At 49.4% G+C, this 15,738-nt stretch overlaps 1 protein-coding gene across 4 annotated transcripts; it reads left to right on the top strand.

Moving 5' to 3' along the window:
- Nucleotides 1–290: 290 nt before the first annotated feature.
- On the top strand, nt 291–15,150 carry asxl2 (ASXL transcriptional regulator 2). Of its 4 annotated transcripts, none has more exons than XM_062522106.1 (12): nt 291–442; nt 2,998–3,080; nt 4,906–5,014; nt 6,001–6,142; nt 8,317–8,435; nt 8,854–9,064; nt 9,451–9,588; nt 10,182–10,342; nt 10,998–11,097; nt 11,393–11,498; nt 11,990–13,028; nt 13,330–15,150. In XM_062522106.1, exons 1-12 carry the CDS (start codon nt 386–388, stop codon nt 15,007–15,009), a joined length of 3,945 nt encoding a protein of 1,314 aa, XP_062378090.1. In that variant the 5' UTR covers nt 291–385; the 3' UTR covers nt 15,010–15,150. The 4 variants fall into 4 exon arrangements, with proteins under 4 accessions (XP_062378090.1, XP_062378088.1, XP_062378087.1 ...); XM_062522104.1 differs by having other exon boundaries at nt 11,990–13,043; XM_062522103.1 differs by having other exon boundaries at nt 11,990–13,109.
- The last annotated feature ends 588 nt before the right edge of the window (nt 15,151–15,738 follow it).

Raw genomic sequence — 15,738 nt, 5'->3', positions numbered from 1 at the left:
CTCTACGTTTTTGAGTTTTGACTTTCTTTTCCAGAAAAAGGTCTACATGGCAATTGTTACACTTATCAAAATCAAATCTGGAGTTGAAAAAAAGATCTCAACAATACTGATGCTCTTTACAGACTATTCTTTTTTTCACCGTGATGAGGAAATCTCATTTAATGTCAACTGGCCCACAAAAGAGGACAAAACATACCCATCTAGCTTCATCACTGTTGTTACAGTAAGATGACGTTTCCTTAGGGGTCAGTCACATGACTAGCGTTGTACAGTAAAAACCCAATATGGCAGAAATGGTGGCTCTTGCACGGTAACTAAAGCAACATTTCCACTCAAACAGCAAGACGCACTTATAATCGGTCGACACTCCGCACCGACCGAAAACATGAGGGAGAAACAGAGGAAGAAGAAGGGGCGGACATGGGCAGAAGCAGCTAAAACGGTAAAACTATAACGATACGACGCGTTTGTTTTGATTGTTGTCTCCCTTCGCTCCCACTTGTACAACGGTGTTTATGAGTTCATGACCCGCTAGTGTAGATGGTCTATTGCGCATGAAACGCAAGGCCTGTTTGTTGTCGGAACCACTGAAGTTGGTTGGAAATAGGTCCCGTGATATGATGGTGACACTTATTTGACGGAGCCTGTTTATATCACTTGCTTTGTCAGTTATGGCCATGAACTTTTCCATACAAACTGTCTTCCCCCGTTTGCTAACGACAGCAGCAGCAGACGTATTAGCTAGCCTAGCAGGTATTAGTTAGCATAGCTAAGCGCATGACGTCCTCAACGAGCAAGTAAGCAGGTTAGCTTAGATAGCTAACTAAGCTTGGCTAGCTGGTTTAGCTAATATGAGATGCGAAACCATTTGGCAGACCAACTTTCACTCACGTTACACGTCTATTTGCCTCTTGACAATGCTATACTGGGAATCAGTGATACCCTGTTGTCGGAATTAATGATGTACAAACCGTATTACTGTTATGGCTAGGTAGTTATCCTTAGCGTAAAATGCTAAGCTGCTAGCGAGCTAGCTGTCAAAACGGCTCCAGTCAGCCAACTCGATGATAACATTGGTTTCTATGCTGGTATGGGTAGTTACAACTACAACCACGCTTATTTAATCGTTTTGTACATGCAATGACAACATGTGGGTAAAAATAATGACACATCTGCCTAAAAGCAGGGCACTTTGTATACAATCATATCGTGAATAAAAGGTTAATCAGAAGTCAGATTAGGTCACCTAAGCTTTCCACACGTTCTTCTTGCTAACAGCACTTATGTTATTTTACCACGTGCATGTTGTCTTGCGACACACACATCAATGTTATGTGAAATATTATTTAGATGTCTCGTCGTCATGCCGTCTCAGTAGTGTGCACTCCATTTGACGTCTCTGGAAAGAGGAGTTGACAGGGCATACACATTGTTTCAAAATGACAGTGCTTGTTTCAGTGTTCATCTTTCTTATATTCTTGGAAGTCTTTAGCGGGAAGGCCTACTGTTTCACTTACTTGGAATTACCGTCTTTCTGAAAAGAACTGGCTATTTCATACCTCTGAAAGTTAAGTTGTTATCACAGGCTTGAAAGCTTGTCAAAATGCGGTATTGTTGTAAGGGCAGGTAGGACTATGATATGCAAGAGACATGATGGTTTCTGTTCAATTTTAATGTAAACATTTGCCTAAATCTAAGAATTACTGGGGGACAATTGCACTTAAAAAGCCACCTGTTGCTCTTAGATGGCAAAGACAAACCAAATGTTTTGATAACACTTTGGGCATTGATTTGTTTATTTGATTGAGCATGTTGTCCAACATTCTCTGAAAGTTGTTTTCAATAAATGAGTTTACTTATCAACACATTCTGCAGTTGTATCACAGTGTTTCTCTCTCTCTCTAAACACACACACACACACACACACACACACACACACACACACACACACACACACACACACACCACACACATGTACCTCAAAGGAAATGAGTCATACTTAAGTGGATGATGTCACAACACACACACACACACACACACACACACACACACACACACACACACACACACACACACACATACACATACACATACACACTAGCTACACTTACACAGCTGAGCTGGCAAGATTGATGACAGATGATTCATTAGGTGACTTCATGCAAGCACAAAATTCACTGTGAGCAGCCTATCTTACCGCAGCCAGTCGATTCTGCTGTCTGGTGTTTAACATACAGACACATACTTCTACAGTAACACACACACACACACACAGGCACACACACACACTAAAGCATTCACTAAAGCGAATAGTCAGAACTGAGTTGGCTGTTGTAATGGGAAGATGTGATGATTCAAAAGGAAAATCTAGGCGAACATGTAGCACGCTGTCTGGGTCACTAAAAGGATGCCAGAATCCTCTCAGGGATATGGTTTCAGTTAGATATCGAAACGGCAATATGCCATTTAACTTCTTTTTGCAATAAATTATCAATATGCTGGGGCCAAATATCCATATTTTAACGAATATGTATATTCTAAACTGACTTTTCCGCTAGTTTGACTTAACAGAGTCACTGCTTCATGTGTCCTCGAGGTGACTCTTATGAAATGAATGAGTGTAATCCTAGTAACGCTGCCACATTATTTTTTTATATTTTTAAGAGCCACTTAGTTAAAACTTTATGCACTTTGTACAGTTTTTCCTATTCAATTATGTACATAATTCCAGCCTTTTGCCCTTTTCTTCTTCTTCATTTGCACAGACAGCTGTATTGTGATTTAAATGTTACTGTGAGCATGTTGTGACGGTATCTATTTTTGAGATACTCTGTGATCCGCAGCCCTAGTCAGTACGAAGTGTCCAGATGGCTTGGCCCTTAAAGTGTCCCAGTAGCCTGACTCTTTATTGTGTCTGCTAGTGTGAGTGGATGCAGTCTCACTCTCCGTGCTTTCAGACTGTCAGGGTTTCCTTTAATCCTTTGTTTTTCTCTCCAGGTGTTGGAAAAGTACCCCAACACTCCCATGAGCCACAAGGAGATCCTGCAGGTCATCCAGAAGGAGCGGCTGAAGGAGATCAGGTGAGACGCGGTTGCTGTCCCAACTCCTGGCACTGCTGAACTCGGTTTCAGAGTCTCCCTCATCAGTACCTTTGTGGTTTTTAGGAGGCCGCTGTGATCTCTAGACGCATGCCCTTGTGCATCACATACTTTGTTTTTCCTTCCTTTTCTTTGAGTTTGATCTGAATTCCCTAGACAGGAAGTAGATGGGTCACCCTCATCCAGCTCTAATTATCACATCTCTGTTTTTGTTTTTTTGTTTTTGTTTTGTTTATCTTTTGTTTTGCGTGGGTTCATTGTCTCCGTTGTTTTCCAGAAGGTAAGAATGAATGCTAGTCTGCTCCCCCTCCCTCCTCTCTCTCTCTCCAAACCAACCCCTGGACTAACACTTCTCCAGTGTTCCTTGTGCATGCCCTTAACCGCCTGACTTCAAATCAGACAGCATGCTGAGGGCACTCACGCTAGTGCAGTTAGTCACAGAACTAGCGCCCCCTACTGGCTGCAGCTGAAAGGAGCTACTTATTAGTCGAGCATAATGTTACGTCCACCCCCGTGAGATTCAGCTGAATCCACTAGACTCTCTGTATGTGTGGACCCTGTGTGATAACTCAGTAATAATTCTCTCACCTTTCCTGCTTGTCCCTACTCCTGGTTGCCTGATATGTGGGCCTTTCTGCGGCAAACGACCTAGAGCCTTACAGTTCATGGCATGGAGTTTTCATGAATAAAATATGTCAAATTTGTCGGCTTTTATTAATGTAGGACAGCCGAATCTTAGGACTATCCACCCAATCATTTTTGTTCTGAAAATGTTTTAAAGTTCATAACCCCAAGCCAGAATTGGGGTAGATATTTGCAAGTCAGAATTCACATTATGTTGTAAAGTGCAGAAACTATTCCGTCTTTGCCCTTGAGCACCAACTTTAAACATTTTAACCCAAAAAACATTAGGTGGATAGTTCTAAGATTTGTTTTATTGACAGAAAAACATTTTTAGACAATTTAACTACTTTTCTTCACAAAAATCCATGACAACCTGTGCAGTTCTAGGTGATTGTGTGTGTGTGTGTGTGTGTGTGTGTGTGTGTGTGTGTGTGTGTGTGTGTGTGTGTGTGTGTGTGTGTGTGTGTGTGTGTGTGTGGTGTGTGTGGTGTGTGTGGTGTGTGTGGTGTGTGTGTGTGTGTGTGTGTCCTTTTATATACAGTAGTACAGTATGTATGTTTAAATTCAGTGAAGCACAGTGAGCATCACACTAAACTGAGGGGTCATTTAGTCACGGCTAACATCCTAAAGCCCAGAGCAACTGGATGTCTAAACGATAAGCCACTTGTGCCAGTCCACTCTATTGCGATTATGCGATACAGGAGTAAATAAATTAAAATAAGAATTAATTCTCTCCTTGTAGATGCATATCAACCTCCCCACGTGTTGAGGGTTGCGCATGCATGTGGCCGAGAGCCTCAGTTGCCTTGGACTAATAGAGTGTGTGTTTTTGTTTGGCTGAGGCTGTATGTGTGTGAGGATTGTGTTTGTGTGTATGTGTGTATCTGTTTGTTTTTGTTTATGTGTGTGTGTGTGTGGGGGGGGGAGGGGGGTTGTTTGTAGTGTTCATATTTGTGTCGGTGCATGTGAGTGTGTAGTGTTTGAAGTGTTGAAGTGTGTTAAGTGTTGATGTGTGATGATGTAATCATGTACGTATGATCAGTAACAGACTTGAGTTAGTTCTGCATTGTGTGTGTGTGTGTGTGTGTGTGTGTGAGATGTTTGTGTTGCGTGGGTGTGTGACCATGGGAAGTGTGCTCTAGTGAAGGCCGTCTGACTGATTCGGTGTCCTCTGCCCTCACAGTGGGACGTCCCCCCTGGCCTGTCTGAATGCCATGCTGCACACTAACTCTCGTGGGGAGGAGGGCATCTTCTACAAGGTGCCAGGCAGGATGGGAGTCTACACACTCAAGGTGAGTCTTGAGGCTGCTGCTTCAAGAGTAACAACACCAATACAGGTGGCTAACTTGGCATGAAGGATGCCTGTGTGTTAATTCTTTAATATTGTATTTTATGTAGTAATTTATGTATGTATGTTTGTGTGCACTGTACATGTAGGTGATGCATAGCATCTGTGACCCATCTTATGACCCATGTTGACATGTGTGTGCAGTTTGAGTTAAAGGGATAATCCGGAGTGAAATGCACTTTAGATCAATTTTTCGGACTATTGGGAGTACATATGTTGAGTTGACACCAAAATCATGTCATTCGGATGTATTTTGAGAAAGTTCGAGTTCACCGTTTTTAGCCAAAACTCGTTAGCCTGTAAGTGACCGGGGCAGGTCCTTTCGCCACTACAAAACGCTATTTGTATACCTCTTCTACTGTTCCAAACAACACTACACTTACGTGGTAGTGAGTAGAGGGTCCCTAAAGCCAAACCGAAGTATCCCCACGTCTTTATGTGGTCGGATAGAGAGTCCAGAATGAATTTAATCGAGTCAGTACCTCCCGGAAATGTCGCTGCGGCAGCTGCGCAACGCTTCCACAACACTTTACTAACATTTCCGGAAAGGTACTGACTCGATTAAATTCATTCTGGACTCTCTATCCGACCACATAAAGACGTGGGGATACTTCGGTTTGGCTTTAGGGACCCTCTACTCACTACCACGTAAGTGTAGTGTTGTTTGGAACAGTAGAAGAGGTATAAAAATAGCGTTTTGTAGTGGCGAAAGGACCTGCCCCGTTCACTTACAGGCTAACGAGTTTTGGCTAAAAACGGTGAACTCGAACTTTCTCAAAATACATCCGAATGACATGATTTTGGTGTCAACTCAACGTATGTACTCCCAATAGTCCGAAAAATTGATCTAAAGTGCATTTCACTCCGGATTATCCCTTTAAGTGACCCTGTGTGTGTGTGTGTGTGTGTGCGTGTGTGTGTGTTGAGCAGAAAGACATAGCGGACGTGGTGAAGGAGCTGTCGGAGGAGGGCTCGGAGGACAGCAGTGATAATCTGTCTGACAGCCGCAGCACTGAGAACAGCAGCAGCAACAACAGCAAGGAGGGCAGGAGGGGCAGATGGCGGAGGAGGGGTAATGCACGCACGCACACACACACACACACACACACACACACACACACACACACACACACACACACACACACACACACACACATACACACACACACTGACACACGCATAAAGATGCAAAAACACTCACACACAAAGATAGAAAAGCACACACGCAAAGATACAAACACACACACACACACACACATACACAAAGATACAAAAACACACACGCACACACAATAAGACACAACAACGCACACATACACACAAGCATGCGTGGGAGTGCTTGACTGATGGTGACAGTGTAAGACCTACTTTTCAAATCTGTTACGCGTACAAAGATTTGTTTTTTTGTGTGTGTGTTTTTGTTTTCTGGTGGGCACAAGTCATACTATGAAAAGCCACTAGATTTATACAATTCATATAATTTGTCAAGGAGGAGTTTTGGTCCGATCAAGTGTGATAAACGTGTTCTGCTGCCATCCTGTCCTGTTCAGTTCCTCTGGTCATCTGTGTTCTCTGTGTCCTCTGTTTTATTTCACCCACAAAGAGCCCCACCCATATCTCCAGGGTTTACAGAGACTTGGTGAAGACGGAGACAAATCACTAATTAGCTAATTGGCTAATTGGCTCTATGAGAGGAATCTGTAACACTAAACATGGCGGAGTTTTGAACCGGAAGTCCTAGCCTGTAAAGTAAATACACATAGTTGGAAATGGCATGATAGAGGTTCTGCCATCTGTTTACTTTTTTATCACTATGGCAATAGCCATGCCCATACGGCAAAAGTTGGTGTATGTGCAGTGAACAACTAAATGTAAAGAATGACTTTTTTTTAATCCTTATTTTAGCAATTATATTTACATTGTTCAATTTGTTTTCATCATTCAATAAAGATGTCTGTGACCATCCTATGTGGCAAGACTTACCTGGAAGGACTTTGTTTACACTCTCTCTGCTTGCATCCTTTTCTAACGGTCCTTGTGAAATGGACCCGCCCAAGGTAGCATTGCGCCACCTCTCTCCCCTGCTACCCCACCCTATGAGAGCCGGGGCTGTCTCCAGCGCAGGGCCCATGTCAGCTGGGAGCTGCAGCAGTGGCTTACTTCCTCCCCTTTACTGTTGTCAATCCGTCACCTCTGATCATGCAAACAGGAAACACTTATATTTTCAGTTGAACGCTGTAGCCACTTCCTCATCTGCAACACAGCAGCATTGAGAAGCTCAGGTTCAGGGGCGACTTGAACGTTTCATGTTGCAGGATCTAAACGATTAAAACGGACTAACGAGAGAGAGAGATAAGTACAGAATTGTGCTCCAGTCAGAGGTGCAAGGCCATGTTCTGAAGAGCCACAGGGAGATCTGCTCTGTTTGTTTTTAAACCAGTTTAATGGATCGCAAAAAGAGGCAGAAGCCTTGCACGGATCAGGAACTAACTAGTCATCAGAGGCAGAGATCTGTTATGTCTTCCTGTAAGTTTTCATTGTTCATGTGTTGTTTTTAACTTTTGCGAAATAATACAAAGGTATTTTGTCGATTATTATATGGCAGAAAGCAGAACGTTTAGTATAAGCAGAGAGGTTTGTTGGCCTCGTGTGACTTTTTAACAGTTAAACAGTAAAAGTTGCACTGCTGGAAAAAAAGTTTTTGTTTTAAATATCAAATTAAGAACAACTGATATTTAATCCTCGTTTAAGACATGATGCATTGTTTGTTTGTAGCCTGTTCACTGTGTTATGGACTCGTTCGTTTCACTTCTGTGCCAGCTCACACTGTTATCACGTGCCTCGCACTTAATACCGCATTAGTCAGCATATGGCTAACCATCAACTCAGTCATCTTCACACATGTCTGTGTATGGGAGTACACAACACTCATGCCCTCAGCTCCAGAGGCACGATACAGCTCTCTATGGGTAACTCAGCTACGCTGAATTGTAGTCGTTTGGCTTGTGTGCATGAGGTGTGCTCTGTGTGTTAATGTGCGTTAATGTGTGTAGACATATGGTTAGGGCCCCCTGAAAATGGTTAAAATTGTTTCTTTGTCTGTGTGTGTTTTTGAGCTTGTGTCTCTGTGTGTATATTAGTGCGTCAGTGCATGCACGACTTGTGTGTGTGTGTGTGTGTGTGTGTGTGAATTTGTGTGTATTTGTTTTTTAAAGTGGGTGTGTGTGCACTGTGTGTTCCCTGCAGTTCCGGCGAAGCTGAAGTCGCAGCCGTCCTCCCCTCAGTCGCGCTGCTCCTCCCCCTCGGTCCCCTCCAGCAAGCTGATCTCGCCCTCCCAGAAGCACAGCAAGAAGGCCCTCAAGCAGGTACGGCCTCACACACACACTCACACACACACACACCGACCACCGGAGAGCAGTGTGAACTCATCACATCACATCACATCACACCGCTGCATTTGGTTATATGAAGTGCTTCATTTTAAAGACAAGCTCTGGTGTGTATCTCTGTGTCTCTCTCTGTGTGTGTGTGTGTATGTTTCAGGTGGGAGTGGGTTGATGGGGAGTTATATTCATTTCTGTATGTGCAAATGTGTGAAAACATGGATATTTTTGTTCATGGACATGTGCATATGTGGGTGTCTTGGTCAGTATAATCTTATATGTGGGATGTTCGCATATTCGCATATTCATCGATGCGTGTGTGTAGTTTGTGTGTTGATGTGTTGGTCTGTGTGTGTGTATTACATATTGATTGTGTGTGTGTGTGTGCGTGTGTGTTCAGGCACTGAAGCAACAGCAGCAGAGGAACCAGCGGAGGCAGTGTGTGATGGCGTCAGGCTCGAGCCCGCGGCTGCTGCTGAAGAGTGTGAAGGGGCTGGCCGACAGCGTGGACGCCAAGCCAGGTAGCGCAGATTACCCACAATCCATCTCTGCAGCCCATTCTGCCATCACAGCCTATCCACGCTTACGCTCATCCGTCTCCAGCAAGACAGGTACAGAAGATCTCTTGCACAAGCACCTCAAGCACACACACACACACGCAATCACACACACACACACACACACACACGATTGTGCATAAATGCACGTATATTCTCTCACATACACACAGTGATTTACACAAACATGTCAACTCCCCACCATACAGAAGCACTCCCCCTTCAGCTCACCTAAGAAAGACTATAAACTCTAAACGATATACTATAGACAAGAAGCGACAAATCTCTCACAAGCACATTATCGCCACACAAACATCCACAAAGACCATCTCATTCCAGCCAGCCATTCCTTTCCCGTGGGAGCAGCCTTTAGCTAGCCGTGCTCCTCCTGAGTCCCGTCCCTCATGTGCTGTGTGTGTGCCTGCTGCGTGTCCCCGCAGCGTGGGAGCTGAAGCAGGTGGAGCGGCCCCCCGCCAGCCCCCAGAACTCCAGCTCCTCCTCGTCCTCGTCCTCCGCCAAGGCCGACTGCCCCCCCGCCGGCCGGAAGCTCTCCCAGCGCTCCAGCCGCCTCAGTGCACGTGAGTGGGCTCGCTTAACACACACACACACACACACACACACACACAGCCCTAGAGAACCACACACCTTACAGCCGCGCTTCTATTCAGGACGAGACGGCGTAAAATATGAATGTAATGATCTAATTAAAGCCACGGGGATATGGAGAAATGTGGGTACATGCATAATGTGCAATGGAGATAACCACAAACCATACTGTCATTTTTCTATTAAGTTTGAATCAATGTGTAAAATAGGAATGTATAGTCTATTAGTCTTTTAGTCTAGTCTTTAGTCTTTAAAGCCTCTAGACTTACAAGAATGCTTAGAGGCTGTAGGATAGAATACTGCCCCCTCAGTATTCCTCTGCATTAATGTGTGTGTGTGCTCTGTGTGTGTGTGTGCTCTGTGTGTGTGTGTGCTCTGTGTGTGTGTGTGTGCTCTGTGTGTGTGTGTGTGTGTGCTCTGTGTATGTGTGCTGTGTGTGTGTGTGTGTGTGTATTTATATATAGCATAAAGCTATTGGGAATAAAATGTTTCAGATGAGAAAGCAAGAATAATATATGCTTCTATCTGAGGCACTGCCTCTGACCATGCGATCTTGTTCCCTCAGGGCAGCTGAAGCGCAGCCGGTGTGAGATTGACGTGGAGACGCCCGACTCCATCCTGGTCAACACCAACCTGCGCGCCCTCATCAACAAGCACAACTTCTCCGCCCTGCCGCACGAGTGCCAGCTGAAGCTGCTCAAGCTGCTGCCCGAGGTGGACCAGCAGGTGGGCACCCTCACCGGGCATGTCAGCCCACGGATCTGAGTGTTTTACTTGGCCTGTGTCTGTGTGTGTGTGTGTGTGTGTGTGTGTGTGTGTGTTTGTGTGTGTGTTATTATATTATTATAGGTTTGTCCATGTGTATTTTTATGAGTGAGTGTGTGTGTGTGTGTGTGTGTATGTGCTGTTACAAGTGTGTACATGTGTGTTGTCATCAGCGTGTGTGTATTATTATGAGTGTGCGGGCATGGGCACGCTGGCATTGACTGCCGCTAACGCCCACGAAAGGACACATGCCAGTGCACCATCTGCTCTGAAGCGGAGAGTGAGACGTAATTAAGAGATTGGTGCGAGGCACTGGCCCCCGCTCTCCCGTTAAAGACAACCGGGTTTGGTGTTGGGGGAGCGTCAGGAAGAAGGAAGGTCATTACAAACCCAAGAGCACCGTGCCAAATTAGGTGATGATCACGGCAGTAGTCGTTGTGATAATGGTGATGATGAAGGCCATGAGGTTGATGGTGATGGTTATGACGTGAGTTGATTAGGCGGTTGTCATAATTGTAATAATAATGGTAATGACAGTGCTGGTAACGTTGAGTCTCTTGATGGTATTTATGGTGATGACCACATTGATGGATGTCGTGTTGTCCGTTCTTCGCAGGCTTGCATGGACGGCCCGGTCCTGAAGGTCACCAGCTCTGCCTTAAACAACGAGTTTTTCACCTCGGCAGCCCAGTCCTGGAAGGAGCGCCTCTCTGAAGGTCTGACTCTTTGCCTACTTTAAAACAATCAGTGTCCCTTTGAAGTTCGGAAAGAAAAAAAAAACTCCGTGCTCCGTACACCGCTTTAAAGAGAGACATCAAAAGTGGATCTCCTTCGGGGTTTTCCAGCTAGGGTTCCACCACTGGAATTTCTGAAAGAATAAAAGGCATTTTATGAATTAATTTATTTATTTGATGAAAGGGGTAGTTGATTCTAGTGAAGGCCAGGCGTCTGTAGCTAAAGGCTCTCCGGAGAGTCCTGGTGCTCCCTCTCACAGTGCCGGTGCTTTTGCAGGCGAGTTCACCCCTGAGCTGAGGCTGAGGATGAGGCAGGAGTTCGAGAAGGAGAAGAAGGTGGAGCCGTGGAAGGAGCGCTTCTTCGAGAGCTACTACGGCGAGCAGTAAGTCCCGCCCGAGAGAAGTAGTTCCCCCACGACCCTGTAGTTCCCCCACGACCCACGACCCACGACCCTGTAGTTCCCCCACGACCCTGTAGTTCCCCCACGGCCAATGCTGCACATTCTTGGCCCACGAGCCACAGCTGCTCTGCTGGGTTCAGATGAGCTGTTGTGAGACGTGTCATCAGCAGCAGAAGCATTGAGATGCGTCACGCTTGTGTAATGTTTCATGTGGCATGAATGTCAAGCGGGAATCTAATTAGATAGATAGATAGATAGATAGATAGATAGATAGATAGATAGATAGATACTTTATTGATCCCCAAGGGGAAATTTGTTACAATTTGAGATAATTCATACAAATAGGTCCCTGTTTAATTGTTAGACCCTAGATATTCAGACTGTGTCCTCGGTCCTTTTTTGTTGTTGACCTTTTTTTGTCCTTGTAGTTTGTGCTGTTTGTCAACTGTTTCTCTCTTGCGTCCCCTGCACAGCTCTGGTTTGACGTTAGAGGAGTCCAGAGAGCTCCTCGATGCCGAGGGGAAAGAAGCTCCTGCTCAGGAGCCGGCCGCGCTTCCCTGTAAGAAATCAGCCGGACAGGCCACCATGGACATTCAGGAACAGAGCCAAGGCTTCCAGCCGTCTCCCACAGTATCGGAATCCAAACCTGCGCCAGAGAAACCGGTCAGCCAGGCGGCGCCCAGCAGTGTCCGGTCTGCGGAGCTGCCGCAGAGAAGGTCGCAGGCCGCCTCGGTGGGCTCCTACACCCCCACGCTCACGCGGTCCATGTCCCTCAAGGCAGAGGCCAGTCTCGCAGCAGCAGCAACACGGGAGGCCCTCATCCCAGAAACTGCCCCAGCCCCTGCCCCTGCCCCTGCTCCTGCCCCTACCCCTTCTCCTGCCCCTACCCCTTCTCCTGCCCCTGCCCCTGCCCCTTCTCCTGCTCCAGCCCCTGCTCCAGCCCTTACTCCAGCACCAGCTCCAGTTCCAGCTCAGGAAAGACCCACTCCAGCTCCTTCCCCAGCTCCTTCCCCAGCTCCATCCCCAGCTCCATCTCCAGCTCCATCTCCAGCTCCATCCCCAGCTCCATCCCCTGCATCGGCCCCTGTCTCAGCTCCCTCCCCAGCCGTCACTCCCCCTCCTCCTCTTCCTCCTCCTCCTCCTCCTACTGCTGCTCCTACTGCTGCTGCCTCACCTGCACCACTGGCCTCCGGCACTCCACGTAGAGAGGAGAAGACCCAGGCTGCTCGCAAGGACAGTCCAGGAACCACATCAGCAGCAGCAACAGCAGAGAGTCACGTGACCTCTCCCGCTCCCTCCGCACCCCACGAGCCGCTGAAGAGGAAGTCCTCCAGCCAGCAGGAGGCAGAAGCGAGCCCTGAGAAGAAGCTGTGCCCGACTCAATCGGCAGGAGCGTCGGCCGTCACAGTCGCGTCATCCTCCTCTTCCTCACCCCCCACCACCACGACCTCTTCATCACTGCCATCGCCTGCAGTATCGCCGCCTGCTGTCACTCCCGCTAAAGAGCAGAGGGTACCTCCACTCATTGTACGTTTGGGCTTGGTGGCCCATCCACATATGCTATGTATCTGTGTGACATTCTTGTGTGACAAAGTGTGTTTGTTTGTCTGGATTGCTCATTTTTGTTGATAGAATACTTTAACATATAACTTAATTTATCTTATTTGAAGAACATACAGCTTAATTTATCTTATTTTTTTTCCATTTCTGTCTGATGGTTGATTTGTCATATACATATATACTACATGATATAATCTATTATGTTTGTGCTCTAATGTGACTTATCTAATGTGAGCATTCTTGCTCCTTTCAGATCCCTGTATCTCGTATCCTGGCAGCCCCTCCCCCCAGTCCGGTGTCGCCCAGAGCCCCTCTGGTGGTGGCGCCGCCTCGCTCGGGCCGCACGGGCGCCCGCACGCTGGCCGACATCAAGGCCAAAGCCCAGCAGGCGCGCGCCCAGAGGGCAGCCGCCGCCGCGGCGGGCACCTCCCCGCGCGGGGCCAGCGCCCCCTCCACCCCCACGTCGCTGTCCAGCGGCAGCGAGACGCCCTCGCCGGTCAAGCTGAGCCCCGCGTCGCCGGCCCACGCCGGCCGCCTCTCCCACACGCCCCCCAGCGCCACGGCGGCCACGGACATCAGGGCGGCGTCGGGCTCGCACGGCAACCAGTCCCTCTTCAAGCCCTCGCTCGCGCACCTCCAGAGGGCGCCTCCGGCGGCGGGGGTGGGCGGCGGCGGCCCCGGGGGGAACGCGGCGGCGGTGGCGGCCGCGCTCTCGTTCGCCGCCTCGCTCAAGTCCAGCTCGTCCATCCCGGCCAACAACCCGCTGGTCACGCAGCTGCTGCAGGGCAAAGAGATCCCCCTGGAGAAGATCCTGCCCAAGCCTCTGGCCCGCGGCGAGCACCCCCCTCACCACCACCATCACCACCACCACCACCATCACCATCCGCCCGCCTCCGGCGCCGCGCACGAGGAGCAGAGCAGGCTCCGCCAGCTGGTCCCAGGTCAGCTGCCGGCGCACAGTCCCCCGGGCACCTCCGGCCCCGCCAGGCCTGGGTTCAGAGCGGAGCAGGCCGCCTCTCACCAGCAGCGCGAGATGCTGGACAAGGACACCAAGGAGCAGATCCTCCAGATGTTCATGCGCGGCCAGGGGACGTTCGGCCCCGCGGTGCCCCAGCACGACGCTCGCGCGCTGGGCCTCCCTCCGCAGGCGCTGCCCCTCCAGAGCTGCGCCGAGCGGCCCTTCTGCCCCGCGGGGCTGCTGAGCCGAAAGCGCCGCTCCCGGCCGGCCATGACGGGCCACTACCTGCTCAACGTGTCCACCTACGGCCGCTCGGACGCCAGCAAGCGCGCGCACCTGTCCGTCCCGCTGGCCAGCCTGAAGACGGAGAGCCCCGAGGCGGGCGAGGGGGCGCAGGTGAAGGAGGAGGAGGCCGAGGAGAGGAGGGCGGGAGGCGCGGGGGAGGACGAGGAGGAGGAGAAGGGGGTGAAGACGGAGGAGCCCGAGAGCCCGCAGCGGTGCTCGTGGACGAGGCAGACGAGCGGCAACACCAGCAACGCACACAGCGGCTCACACGCCACCAGCACCACCAGCGGTCACTCCGAGAGCCCGTCGCTGGGCCCCTGCTCCTACGGGGGCACCATCAGCATGTCCGTCCCCCCCGCGCTCAACCACGCCTCGGCCGGCTCCGCGGCCGCCGCCGCCGCCGCCGGTGCTACACCCGCCTCCGCTCAGACGCCGTCCGAGGCCGACGCCAGCGTGATGTCCTTCTCCGTCACCGTGACGACCATCCCCGCCGGGCACCCGGGCGGCAACCCGGGCGACGAGGACTCCCCCGAGCAGGTGTTCATGGAGGGCGGCGCCATGGAGGAGGTGCAGTCCAAGTGCTACTGCCGCCTCAAGGCCATGATCATGTGCAAGGGCTGCGGGGCCTTCTGCCACGACGACTGCATCGGGCCCTCCAAGCTCTGCGTCTCCTGCCTGGTGGTGCGATGAGCGCGGCGGCGGCGGCGGGCGACGCCCGGGAGGTGCCGAAGACACGACGCCTGACGCCTGAGTCTCTGTGTGTAGAGAGAGAGAGAGAGGGAAGGAAGGAGCGAGGGAGCGAGGGAGCGAAGGAGGGATGGTGTGCAGGTGTTCAGGATCCTTGCGGAGGCGAGCGGGTTCCGTTCCGACACGGGGTCTCCCGGCCCCGGAGGAGAGGGCGTGGGGCTCACCTCTCCTCATCATCAGTTGGAAGCAAAACAAGCACCTTGACTTTTAAGAAGAAGAAAAAAAGAAAAACCTGAGGCACGACTTTGAGTAGTGGCAATATTTTCTAACTCCGATGTTTCGTTTTGCTCAATATTTTTTTAAAGATCGTCGAGGCATAGCTTTTTTTGTTTTTGTGTTTTTAAAACAAGAGGAATAAAACACGACTGTGGATATTTTTGTAGAACCTAAAGGGCAATTAGGGAGCTCCTGTGACACTTAGCCCCCGGTTACCCTCGGTCAGAGAACAGCGACGGCGCGTGTGTGTGTGTGTGTGTGTGTGTGTGTATGTGTGTGTGCGTGAACTGTATGTGCTCTCCGCTGTAGTCTCCTAGCTCTCCAGACTCAATTGCATGAAGAGCTGCCCTAGAGCCACTACACGAGGCGAGCTAACTGGTTGGCTGTTGGCTAAATGTGTCGAGGGCAGGATAGGAGAGGGATAGGAGATCCGCTTCATCAGGCGATGAGGTCCAG

Source organism: Sardina pilchardus, chromosome 20, assembly GCF_963854185.1.
Source record: "Sardina pilchardus chromosome 20, fSarPil1.1, whole genome shotgun sequence".
Lineage (NCBI taxonomy): Eukaryota > Metazoa > Chordata > Actinopteri > Clupeiformes > Clupeidae > Sardina > Sardina pilchardus.
The sequence above is the reverse complement of the archived record's forward strand: the minus strand, read 5'-3'. Positions and strand labels throughout refer to the sequence as shown.

Coding starts and splice junctions, on each gene's coding strand:
- asxl2 (XM_062522103.1), top strand. CDS start 386: ATGAGGGAGAAACAGAGGAAGAAGAAGGGGCGGACATGGGCAGAAGCA. Junction 5,015..6,000: donor TGGGAGTCTACACACTCAAG/GTGAGTCTTGAG, acceptor TGTGTTGAGCAG/AAAGACATAGCGGACGTGGT. Junction 11,499..11,989: donor GAGAGCTACTACGGCGAGCA/GTAAGTCCCGCC, acceptor TCCCCTGCACAG/CTCTGGTTTGACGTTAGAGG.